The sequence below is a fragment of the Drosophila guanche genome, unplaced genomic scaffold, assembly GCF_900245975.1.
Source record: "Drosophila guanche unplaced genomic scaffold, DGUA_6, whole genome shotgun sequence".
Classification (NCBI taxonomy): Eukaryota; Metazoa; Arthropoda; class Insecta; order Diptera; family Drosophilidae; genus Drosophila; species Drosophila guanche.
In genome coordinates, this window is record NW_022995746.1 from 7,160,130 (window position 1) to 7,173,698 (window position 13,569).

The 13,569-nt window shown below is 39.6% G+C and overlaps 1 protein-coding gene across 8 annotated transcripts in view; it reads right to left on the reverse strand.

Moving 5' to 3' along the window:
* Window positions 1–4,042: 4,042 nt before the first annotated feature.
* The window catches only part of LOC117582494 (calcium/calmodulin-dependent 3',5'-cyclic nucleotide phosphodiesterase 1), a 79,019-nt gene continuing 69,492 nt past the window's right edge, over window positions 4,043–13,569 (reverse strand). For 7 of the 8 annotated variants that reach the window (XM_034270270.1, XM_034270274.1, XM_034270266.1 and 4 more), the window contains 3 exons: window positions 6,373–6,622; window positions 4,795–5,893; window positions 4,043–4,198 (listed from right to left, as the gene is read on the reverse strand). In XM_034270270.1, the coding sequence (XP_034126161.1) occupies window positions 4,047–4,198; window positions 4,795–5,893; window positions 6,373–6,622 (1,501 nt within the window). In that variant the 3' untranslated portion in view covers window positions 4,043–4,046. Of the gene's footprint in view, window positions 4,199–4,450; window positions 4,611–4,794; window positions 5,894–6,372; window positions 6,623–13,569 lie in introns of those variants that run through there. The other variant, XM_034270271.1, reaches the window with a different exon arrangement.

A 13,569-nucleotide genomic window follows, 5' to 3' on the forward strand; every position in this document is an offset into this window, starting at 1 on the left:
CTGCAATTGAAAGATATCACATTAGAAATAACAAAAAGGGATTCATATTCTGCTCTCTCTTATCTGACTCCTACTACACTCATTATTATTTTGTCTTATTCGTAGATAAGATTCGATTCTGTGTTTGCCCAACGCCTCAATATCGCTCGCAACTTAAAGGCCAGCCGGATTATTGTGCAAAAAAGTAAATGAAATTAATTAACCCCGAGCACGACAAACAGCAGGCCGGTCGCGACTCCCGTCCGTAGGTGGGTTGCAGGTTGCCTAATTTGGCGTGGCGTGGCGGGGTCTTGGTTGGTTTTTTTTTTTGCTCAGCTTTTTGGTTTTTCTTGGGGCGGGGCTGGGTGGCTGGTGACTGTTTGGTGTGTGTGTTTGGCCGTCTGATGTATGACTGTCACCAAAAAGCTGATGGCCCAGATTTAGATTACTTTGTCACACGGTCAAACGGTGGGCTCCCACATTAATCACGGTACCCAAAATTGAATGAATGGAATCACTAGCTTCGTCGTCGTCGCCGCTCGCTGGCAGTCTGTGGGCGGCTCTGCCCGGTCGTAAAATCACCCAGAACTCATCCGCACAGCTTTGGTGGCGCAGCCAGCGAAACGATCGGGATATCCTTTTGAATGCTTACTTTATTGACACTTAAATATTTAAGTTAAACACTTTTTTCACACATTTTTTAATTGTTTTTCTTGCGTTTTTTAACATAGGGATGGGACCAGTGTGACCGCGGGGTTATCGCTAAGACATACCGCACGACCCTCAAAGATATACCAGAAATACTTTCTCATTTTCGATACAGACCGTAAATATACCGTCAAATCTTAATAATTTTCCTCGAACTTGATATTCTGATTAAAATTACCAGCTATTTAGGATTCTTAGCAGTGAAACTATAATTTAATGCGATTTTTCAATCAATTCTCAACCAGGACTTATGACTTCTTTTACAGGAATGTAAGTATATTGTTGCGTTGGAAATACCCATGTTGCGAGAGGATATCCCACCACGATATAGAGGGGAAATGTACAGTCGCAAGTTGATTGAAGTTTTGATACCTATTATTTACCCTTAAAATTGTAGTATTTATTAAATTTCTGGAGAACTGAACTGAATCTTTAACTAAAAATTAAGATTGATTAGGTTTATTAAGAATTTTTATTAGTATATTAAAAGTCATATGGTGTTATTATAATTTACTTGAAAGTATTTCGTAATAAGCATACACCTCAGCCATATTCATTTCATCTCAAATGGGTCACCAGGCCCCACAATAACAATACATTTGAATATATGCATTATTTAATGTTTGAGTTTAACATAGTAGGAAAATTAAAAAGATTTAATTAGCAGGCTTTATCTTCTGGCTTTTTGTTTCTTTTGATTTTGCGAAAACTATTCAGAGTAAACATTAGTTAGCTTATTAAATGAAAAAGATGAAACAAAGTTATTTACAGTTTATGTATAGTATTTTGTGGGCTGTTAGGATAGGATAGCTAAGGATGGGACTAGTTGGTTCTTGTGGCTCTTCGGTTTTTGATTTTAGTTACTGTGCTTGGCTAATTATTCTAAATCAAATATTGCATCCTGTGCCCCTTTTTTTTTTTGTTATTTACACACAATTTATTCTTGTTACATATTTGTATTTATGTCTATTAGGCAGGCATCGGTTTGCAACAAAAAAAAACTTTCCCAATTAATTGAACAAAATGAAAGAACAATATATTTATTAACACATATTTTAGTATGTATAAAACACAAATTCAAACATAAAAATCCTTTAAAATATTTGGTCGGGGCAAGAACAATTTCTTCCTTCTTGCTAACAGTTCGTACAGGTCATAACAAATTCCCTGTTACTCATAACAGATGTTGCGCTTAACAGCAAATGCTGCTCTTAACAGAACAAAAATATTGAAAACGCAAAACTAAGTACAAGCCGTTGCCTGCCCGTATATTGTTCGTATTTATATATTATATTTAAATGTAATGATTGCTTTCAACTTTTATAGTTTCATATATGTATGTATATGTATGCTTTTATGTATTTTATATTCTTGCACCAGCTAAGGGTCAAAATAATGGCTAGGATTCATTTGTCAGAGAAGTGTGTTGGCTGGAATTACATATACATATGTATAACGTACGTACGTACATACCACTAAGGCTACATTTTGCTAATAACATTGAATCATAAATCTCATATATGTATGTACCATATGTATGTATGTATGTTCGAATAGTTGGTTAACGTTTGTAACTGTTAGTTGGTTTTTAGTTCAACATTGAGATTAATAACAACATTTTTTCCGCTTTGAAGTTTGCACAACATGTTCCTTGCTTTGAAGTTTGCACAACATGTTCCTCGCTTGAAGGTTGCACAACATTTTCGGCTACAACTAACTCTAATTTATATTTATTTATTTTGTACAGTTTTATGAGAGAGTTTTCTATAAATATTTGTGTATACGTATCGCTTTGAGCGTTCAAGTTTGATATACAATTATTTTTACTTTATTTATGTATTTATTATAGATATTATTACTTGTTTTTGTTAAAGGTTAGTTAGAGTAGATTATGTTGCTCTGTTTGTGTTGTGTGTAGACAGCCACGGCATGCACCTGGAACTCCTTCTTTATACACATCCTGCAGCATATGTATGGGCCTGCCACGTGTTCGTACATTTATTGACTACCTTAATAAAGCTATGATCCCAATTTCAGCTGATAATTTGGTACCTTACTGCTAAGCACATTTACCACTGCTCTTTGACACTTAGCCCTCTGCGCGGTTTCAAGGTTTTTCTTCTCAGTTTTGGAACCCATTTCTGCCTGCTACTTCCTTTTGTTTGTAAAGAACAGTGGTAAATCTTAAAAGAATGGTCCCGCTATCAGACATTTTGAAAAACGTTTGAAAACATTTCAAGTTGGTTTAAAGAAAAGACAATACCCAAACGAAAGAAACTCAAAATCTGTTGTTGCGATTCAAATCCTTCTCTCGCACTCGCCATCTCACCTCTCTCTCTCACTCTGACTTACTTTGTCTCTCTTCCTCGCTCTTGTATAAAAATAAATATGTTTTCTTGTTTGTAGAAATTGTGTCTATTATATACTTATTCATATGTATATATGGTAGATATATATTTAGGTAGCTATGTGCATTTGTAGAGTTGGAAAATGGTAAGAAATCCTTTTTTGCTTTGGAGTAAAGTCTGTTAGTGGGTTAAGGGGCTACAAAGTATATATACAAATAGTCGTATAGCTAGCTACTCAGGTATTTTTTCGGTTAGTTTTTGTTCCATTCATTCGCAAAAAAACCACACTTCAAATTGAGCAAATTTTCAATGCAAAAAATACACAAAAAAACGAGAAAAAAAGACAAAATATTCCATGGTAATGGTTACAAAAATAAATGTACTTTAATTTAAATCAAAACATATATTTATACATCAAAACTTATAGAAAATCAATATATAATAAATTCCACATGTCACTAAACAGAAGTTTGGAGTAAAATTCTAACTATAAATTCTCGAAACGAACCCCACAAAATTTCAGCATCCAAATTTCACTTGAAATCTTCACTCTTCCTATATACATACTTTCTACGCGAAGTTGGAACTTTTTATTCGTATTATAATGCTTTGTGCCTGTCCCTAATAACTTTCTTAATGCTTGCAACAACATATATTTGTAGGGTTTACTATACATTTAATATATATTTATCTTTATCTTTATCTTTATATGTCTATTTATTTTATTAAGTATTTATGTTGTTTTGGGTTCTAACAGGTAGATCCTAAGATGCAATTCTAATTTCTAACCAACATTCATTCACATAGAGAGCCGCATCTGAAGCGTTTATTAATCATATTTTCTAGGTTTGCTTCTAAGCGCATTTAACATTATTTTTATTTATTTTGTTCTTTTGGAATTGTGTTTTTGTTTTTTTTTTTATTTTCTGTTCCTTTCTGTTGTGTGCTTGCTAATTTTTATGATTTTTTCTTTTATTTATTTGTTTTTGTTGTATTTTTTGTTTATTATGTTTAGGTGGCTGCTGCAGCATCCGCCGTTGTGGCCTCTGTCTCTGCCGCTGTGGCCTCTGTTGCTTCCGCTTCAGCTGCGGGCTTGTCCGCATCTTCTGCGGCGTTTGCAGCCGCTTCCTCGGCAGCGGTGGCCAAAGCGCGGCTCTCGGCATCTGCAGGTAAATAAAATAAATGTTAAACGGGAATTTTCATTCACTTTTCACAAAAGTAAACAAAGCAAAGCAATGCAGTTTACACCTCTGGGCACACTCTGCCGCTAGCTAAATATTTTGCACATTTTGCTGGCAAAATCTCTTAACTTAAACGTTGCCGCATTTAGTTTGTGTATTAAATATAATATTTATTTGAAATCTTAATTTGAGAATTTGTTGCGCCTGCTTTTTGCTTGCAAAAATGGTTTCTATGCAGTTGTTTTTCTTCTGCTATATTTTGCCTTATTTCTTGCACACTTTAGTTGGGTTTTAAATACAATTTCTTGTTCTTAGCTTGAGGCTGTTTCTGTTTCTGTTTCAGTTTGTTGCTAGGCTTGATGACCGCCGCTCTTTTGGCGCCGATCCAAGAGCTCTGCGTAAGAAGGTTTTAGCATGAATAACAAATGGCTGGCCGGGAGATCAAAGCAAAGGGCATTCAAACTCAATTAGCAAAGACTACAGCGAGTGGACGGGGGGCAGGAGCACAGCCAATTAATATGATAATTAATAAAGCATTAGGCAGCGGCAGGGGCAGGGGCACAGGGACCGAGACTCACCTTTGACGGCCTGCTCCTTCCAGATCTTTTTGTTTTCGGCGAGACATAAAAGCCATGGCTTGGGTATTACAAATTTGGATGCAGTGCTGCCGGTGAGGCTCTTGCGTGCCATGGGCGGGGCACTGCATTCGGAGGACTTTTCATCGGTGCGACGATCGGAGGGACGTGGACCCACACGGCAGCTGTCATCTTGCTCCAGCAAAGGTAAAGGCTTCGTCTTGAGCACGGGCGCAATGGGTGCCAGAATGTACTCCAGCATATCGGACATGACGCACATGCTGGGCTCCACGATAAAGTCAATGAAGCAAATCTGTGACTCGGCGACGAGTGTGTTATTGCGATCGCAGAGCGGACTGAAGGGCAGGCCCAGCTCCTTCTCGAGGTCACCCTGGCGGAAGAACTCCTCGAGGAGCAGCATGGTCCAGCGCTGATGGACGCCCCACTGTTTGGCCGGGTGGGAAATGTCAGAGCAGTGCAGCACCAGCGACAACACCTTCGACTTGTCAATGGTTGCCTCCTGCAGCGTCAACAGATTCCGCATCGTTTTCATCTGCTGAAAGTGATTGGTCATGTCCGTGCCCAGCACCATGTCAATCACCAGAGTGCGCATCTCCCGGTACTCCTCCCGCGACAAATGCGACAAAATATTATACTCATCCTCGCGCAGCAGCCGGAAGCTGGCGCTCACATGATGATTCTCCAGCACCGCTCGATCGTTGTACATCAGCGCCGTCTCCGAGCCGGACATTACGTGAAAATTGTTGGTGGTGCCCGTGTGCTCGTAGTCGTGGAGCAGCGCCGCCAGCAGCGAGGCAAATATCTCCAAGTCCGTCAGCCAGTTCATCAATCCCGTGTTGCACAAACAATAATGCATCGTCTGCATCACATCCACCGCATGCAAATTGTTGTGATAAGGATTGCGATAGCGACAATAACCCTCCTCCACGCGATGCAGAAATGCCTCCAGCACCCCAGGTGCAATCTTGAATTTGTGTATCACTCCGTAGCGGTTCAACAGATCGTAGGCCACATATTTAACAACCTGCCCGCTGGCTGCCTCCGTCAGAGCAAACACATCGAATGTCCAGTCATCCAGGTTCTGCGGAAAAGGTACAGCAAATATTTTAATATATATTTTGAGATATTAATGGGCATTTCGGCTAATAAAAACAGATGTCCAACTGCTCTTTTCACTATATTATAGACTATTTTCAATTATTTACACATCATTTCATTCATTTTGATGAGAACAACTACTAAAATAAACAAAAATTCACGTTTTCCCTCATTTTTGACATTTTTACGGTCAGCTTTTCAGTTATTTTTATCTCTCATAAGAAAGATGCTCTAAAAATATAAAACATCAAATAATTAAATCTCCGCTAGTGGAATATTTTTTAAGTTTTATAATGCCAGCTATGACGCCGGTTGCCAGCGCGAATTTAGTACAAAAGAAGCTCCCTGTTGGGACACTTTAAGGAAATTGTATAAAATAATTCAACTTATTGCCCATTCAGTGTATGCTGTACCCTTGCTCTCATTGCATAATTTTGAATTTTTAATTAACCACCAACTCACCTTAAGCAGCTTGACCACATCGGGTGGAAATTGCATCAATGCCGAGCTGGAGACGCGTCTATAAATGCGATCCACAAAGATGCCCGCACGTATGGCATGTGCCACCGAGCGGAACTTGGGCTTCTCGTCGCTCTTGCGGCGGCTGGTGGCCATCTGGCGCGTGAATGTGGAGGCCAACCATTCGCGCACCTCCGGTGGCACGGCATCCGGCTGCACCTCCGATAACTCATCATCCTCGTCGGCCAGGCGCCTGCAGGTGGTTTGGGGGGATTGGTTAGGTTACGGGGGAAAGGTGGGGAAGAGAAAAAAATCTATTAGTTTGGCTGCATTTACAGACACTTTTAGCTAGATTAATTGTTAAACGAAATTACCAGAAAACAATATTTAAGAAATGTACAAAAATTAAAAGAACATTTCTATCAAATTTCTTTCAATAAGTTCAAAATATTGTAAGCTAAGTTTTTAATAAAAGAAAATAAAAATAAAAACAAAAATATAAACAAATTAAATGTTTAATAATATTCTTTTTGTGTGGGTTTAACAATTGGTACGGAAAAAGGAAGAATTTAATTTTTTATTTGGGTTAGAAAAGAATTTTTAGTGAGCGGAAAATAAAGTTTTATTTTTTTTGGAACAGTTTTAGATACAGATACAGTTAGAAACAGACTAAAGTTAGTTAACAGCTAAACAAGTAAGTGAGTGTAGAGGTAGGAAAGTGGTGGGTGTGGTGGGAGGAGTAAGGAGTAAATTTGCTACTTGGCAAAAAGCTGACAAAGGCAGGCAGCAGAGGTGCAGCATGCAACGAGTGGGTTGTGTGGCATGTGGCGTGTGTGGGTTTGTGTGTGTGTGTGTGTGGTTTTTATGGGCATGGTGACTTGTAGGATTTTCTTCATTGCATGCCAAATACATACAACCACAAACAAATACGTGAACATTGCAACAACATTGAGAACAAAACGTGCCAGGAGACGGTACGAGAGTCGAGACTTTCTGCAAAAAGTCGTCAACTTTATTCTGTGAATTTTGTCCCTGCCCAAGCCATCCTAATTGGCATTGGCAACAGTCGCTCATACAAGTATCTGTACACACAGCCATATGTACAAAATTCCCTTCACTAATTGGTCCATTAGGTGCAGTGTCCTTCTGGGACGCCCAATCAATGCATTTCTATGGAAACGCCATGAGCAGATTTTTCTTTTCTACATCTCCTCCTATTAAGTTTCAGAGCCGTGTAAAATTTATATAAAAAATATTAAAATATACCCTGTAAAGGAGTGTGTGGGTATGCTGAGGCACTTATGTGTTTGTAATATATTTTTTATGATAATTTGTATGCCAGTTGTGGGGGATAAAAAGTGCCAGTGGAAGGGTAAATCTTTGGCATTATGGAATGAATGTATTGTGGTGTCTTATTTTATGATTATTTTAACATTCATTTGCAGTTATGGCATGTCGTTTTTTTAATATTAAAGTAGAAATATTCAGAGTTGTAGTTAGAATGAACATTTTCTACAAATATTCCAACGATCATCAATAATCTCTGCAATCATTTCAAACCATTCCAGGTCACCTCCCAGTCCATACTTATAGCATTTCTACACCGCCTCTATTTCCATTGAATTTGCCTGCGTAGTAGATAAAATGGTTCTTGGAAAAACATCTTTCTCTCTGCCATTACATGTTTTATATACTTTTTTTTTTGCTCGCATCCACAGAGCTGTAAAGCACTTAAGCTTTCGCTCTATAGAAACTGAAAAACAGGACCAAGTAGGGCTGAGAGTGGAAGGCGTGGGGGAGACAGCTCTGAAGCGCTTTCGACTTGAGCAAATTAGCGCAAAATTCAATTACGGTTAATTAGATTAAACTTTTGCACTGACAGGATCTGCGGGCTACAGCGAGTTTGGTTTCAGGCGAAATCTTGTTTGGTTTTCAGCAGGTTTAGGCATTGACTTGAGGTTATTTGAGTACTCGCACTTCCACAGCGATTAATTTGGAGGTGAACCACAAAAGGCGTATGAGGTGAGGTGGCAAAACCAATTCTAAAAGCCAATAATTGTGGCTGTTTAGAGGTCAAATAATTGGCTTAGCATTTGCAGGCTTTTAATTGAATATATTTGGAATATTTTGGTGTTGTTTGTTTTGCTATTTGGTATCCAAGTATCTGCAAAGAGTTTCAGAGAGTTTTCGCTTACAGCAAAGGTTTTTGTTGAGTAGCGAAAATCATTTCAAAATTCATGAAATTTGTATTCATTTTTGACTTATTTTCGCACTTCCCTTTGGCATTTCCCTTACCAATCACTTTTTTGAACAATTAAACCCATCTGGCAGCCATTTCCACACATCATTCTTGCACCACACACACAAACATTTAACAAGTGAATTTATTTCTGTGCATTTCCCGACAGTATTCCTTTTTTGTTGCATATTTACATCGTTTGGCTTTGTACAGTTCACAGCGTCTAAAGCTTTGATATGCTCTACCGAGTGTTTGCTTAATTGTTTTTTTTGTAGTTTTAAATTGTATTTAATACGTGTACCATTCGTTGAGCATGGCATGCTCCGCTTCAGAGACAGACAACATAGTGGAAGGTACTTTGCTTTGATTTTTAATTTGATTTTAAAGTATTATGTTTGGATCTGTTTGGATCTCGCACCTTTTCTTCTTATCCTGCGTCTCCTGGGCTCGATACTGAATTATGAACTGTATCAGCTCGACGGTGATGACGCTTTGTCGGCTACTCTCACGCCGCAGACGACTCATGGCAGTGCCGTGAACGGCAACGACGACCGCGATGGTAATGACGATCTGCCGCTATGATGGTTTACCGTTAACGTTTCCGTGGTCGCAGTCCCTTTCGATCTTTGTGCCGTTACAACAGCGCTGCTGGCCGCCCCTTCCAGCGCCCTTGGGCTCAACATGGAATCGAACGGGAATTGACTTTGTCGCAATGTCGTGCCAGCTTAATTATTTCTTATTATTTTCACTTTGAAATGAATACATCACAAAAACACTTTGCACACGGACACCTTCCCTCTGCACCCGCACCCCTCTCCGTGTAATTAGCTGACAAAATGCGCTTTTAATGATCAGACAACAAGCAAATATTTGTGCAGCCAAAAATTGTGCCGTTGTTGTTGTCTCTCTTTTTTCTTTATTCTTTCCCGCTCGAAATTTGTTTGACGCTTGTACTTGGCCCGTCGCGAGTTAAATTTAAACTGAAGCTAACGGAGCGCCCTGCCAATGGTTAGCAAAAAAATTCTTTTGCCAGAAGAAGCCACAATTCAGTTGCTACATTTGCGTGCGCCCAGAGTCTCCCCCTCCCCCCATAGAGAGAGAGGGAGAGAGAGAGAGAGATTGAGTGTGTTCCCCCCACTCCTTGCAGCTCTCGATTGCGTGTACATGGACTGGCAGGGCGCACGCCAACTGCAAAAAGTAAAAATGAAACAACAAAATGGAATACTTGGGGGTGGGGTAGGGGATAGGGAAAACTGTGCTAGGTGGCCATATCAATTATGTCAGCACTAAGACATTGCCGAGTCATGCCAAGCCCACAGAACTATTATGTACCAAAAGAGACGACACTGAGAGAAACATTTGGAGGCTGGGCAGTTGCCAAAGGGATTGCCATAACTGTGCAGCAACCTACCAAATGGTTTTGAGGTTGCAGCGGCAGCTCGTTCAATTGTTTTTTGTATTAATACAAACGAAATCTTAAGCGACACCTTATTAATGTAACTTAACAAATACAATATTTAAATATGAATAGTCAGTTCTTATTTCAATTATGTTTATTAAAATTATCTTTATTAAAAAAGCTGCAGAGTATTTTCTTGCAGTGTAGTCCCAAGCTGTAGCTCGTCCACTTACATACAAAGACCGCCATATAGCATATATACACACTGACACACATCTTTATATATTTTTACTATTTCCCACAAAGCAATTACACAAAATGCTAAAAGGCATCGCCAGCAGAGTCATACCATGAGAATAAAAAAAAGAGGCAAATAAAGAAGAGGAAAACTGTAATAATACAAAGAACAGGATAGGATAGGGAATACAGAACAGAACAGGGAATTCGCTGACGCCTGATAAACACGAGAACGTCGCGAATATCGCCAGAGAAGGAGTTTGGGGCTCGTAAGCCGCAACCCGACTTCCTTTCCAAGGCCTTGGCGGTTTGCCTTTTGTTTAATGACTTTGCATGCTCCCCACAGTTCCCCTCCCCCTCCATGACTCTAGAACTTTTCCACTAGATCTTAAGCAAGGGTTTAAGGTGGCTATCATAAAGCTAAAGCCAACAGAGAAGGCCAGAGACCAATGAAAACAATTTCTTAGTTTCTTCCACAATTGCATTGCACTTCAGCTCTTGTTTTTCTGCTCTTCATTTATATTACATTCTGCTCTGCTCTCTTTTTTTATTTATCTGCTACTTCTTTCATTTCATTCTCTTTTGTTTTCTCTTATATTTTGCTTGGATTCAATTTTCATTTCATTTATTTGTGGCGGGAGGGAGTCGTGGCGTGCGGCTCGGGTTGCGTGTTGCGTGCTGTGGCGTTTGGTTAAATAAATTGCATCAGTTATTGGCACATTTGCATGATTTTCCCATAAGAATTCCCCTGTAGTTTCCACTCACTTAAGCCCATGATATGCAGTCGAATAACACGCGAGCTTTAATCTTGACAAACACCAGAAGAGGGGCTTACAAAAAAAGGATGCAACAGGTTGCAGTTTAGCGCTTTGATTTGTTGTTTCAATATTTAGAATTGATGTTGAAGTGGTGGAGAAAAAAGTGCATTAACTTGGTAAACAATTTGTTTATATTTAATGCAGCAGCGCAGAATGTGTTTGAGTAATTCACGGCTGCAAGGGTTCAAGTTTCTGCTGGAAATCATGGATGTAGCATTGAGAGTTTCTTAAAGAAAAATTCATCACGCTCATTGGACCTCCGCTCTATCAGTAAAATTCCCCAAAAACCATTAAACACTTCCTACACTATGCAGTTCAATAGCTTCTTCCCATCTAAGCATTTCATTCTTTAGCAACTTTCTTTAAAATTCATCAAAATATTTACAAGTTTCCTTCAACTTTTCGCCTTGCAATTTTTGGCTTAAATATGCTTTTGCCTTGATCTTTTTTGTGGGGTGTTGTGGTTGATTTTAAGGGTCATTTAATGGCAAGAAGCAAAGACAAAAATGATGCCACTATCGCAGCCATAAAAAGGGGCCAATGATAATGCGTAAAGGACCACCTCCAGGAGCCCTGCTTGCTGCTCCCTGGGAAGCATGCCACTTAATAGTTATGCGTGCAATTTCCTGTGCTTGTGCCCCAAAGCGTTTTTGTCGTCGTTGTTCAATTTTGTGAACCCACCAATGGCCCTGCCCCTCTTCTTGGGGCTCGTTCTCCATTGTCGACACACACGGGAAATTGCTGGCAAATTGACAGCTTTGTTTTGTGCCAATGATTTTGTGTTGTCTGAAAAACGTCACACACACAATCGGCTCACATGTCCCATTAGCTACGAGTACAAGCCATAGCCATGTTCATAGTTATGGAAACGGTGGCAGGGCAGACCAAGGACACAAGCGTGTAATACAACACAAAAGCCAGAGAGAGAAAAGCGGGAATGCTGGGAATTCTCTGAATGCCGTTTCTGCGAGGGCTGCCAGAGGTAATTGCGGTTAATGAAAAGTAAATGGAATTTCCACATAGCCAAAGACAAAATGAAATCATTTAATCCGAGCAGGAAAATTGAAGTTATGTGTAAGAAATTTTGTAGCTTAAGCAACAGTTAAGACTGGTGGAGGAGTTTTTTTTAGCCAAGGGGAAAGCACAGAGGCTGAGGGTCTGAGTGTGGCACATTTACTGGCTGAAAATTCAACGATTTAAAGCTCACAAAAGGTAAGAATTTAGCACACAGAAAATTGATCTAAAATCGTTAATAAATCCACAACTTAACCAAGAAATGTTCCATAGAAAATTCTTCCTGCAAAAATGTCTCAAAAATCCACTGGACCCTCAAGCAACCCTCGCCCCTTGAGCGACCCACGGCTTTGTGCGATTAAAGTGCGTATTTTCCCATTTTTGTATGGCCAGCAAAGCGGAAGACAGGACAAGACCTAATAGTAGTAGCCGAGCAGAACAGTAGCACAGCCCGAAGGTCCTTTCATTTGTTGTCAACCGCTCCCACTCGCTGTGGGGACACTGGGACACTCTGCCTATGTGGCAAAAGTTGGCAGCTAACATCATTTGTTATTGATTTTTGCATTGGGTAATATCAGCTGCTGTACGTCTTGGTGGCCCTTAGTGTTGTGTTGAAGCTATTTACTTTCAGTTTGCTTTTTGGGTCACTCCCAAAAGATGATTGATGAGTGGCAGGGACTACGACTTCGGCCACTGTTAACTCTGGTAATAACCTACTACTTGTGGCCCAGAGTGTGGGATAGAATATTCCACTATTGACCTACATAATTCCGTAGAGTCAGAGTCGATAAGGGGGGGTTTGTCTGTGTCTGACTCATTTGAATATTGTGCGATGAGTGGAGTTGGCAATTTTAATTGGTTTTTGGTTTGGCGATCTGCAGGTAGCTGCTGCTCGTTATTTCGACCATTAATTATAGTGCACCATACATCACTTAATGAGATACAATCCACGCCAGTTGTTCAATCAGTGTTAATGACTATTAATGATACAGAGATCCCGCTGCCCCCGCAATTACTTGTCTGTCCTTTGGCCCAGCCGTGGCGCGGGTTTGCCTCGCGTCTGCCGCTGCATCATAAATTGCAGAATTTACTTCTTTTTTTTTTTAATAATTATTTAATTGTGATTTATTGTATAATTTGTAGTTGTTTCTATTAGCTTTTGGTGCACTTTTCACATATTTCGGGGAACATCTGCGGCGGAGTGTGTGACGGACGAGTGCGAAAGCCGAAAACACATTGAATTTATTTCGAACCTTATCGGCATGAATGAAGCCGCAAATGGCATTTAATTTGTGAATATTTTCAACTAAAGATATCTCTTTTTGCTTTCATGATTACGACGACGACACTCACACACATACGAGTATATACCTTATAGATATGTAGATATATATGGGGGGACTGCCTATATCTAACTGACATTTTTACAGAAATATTGTGATTCCCCCCCCCATACGTTTCTTTTTCTTTCCTTTTAAAGTTTTATTATTTGC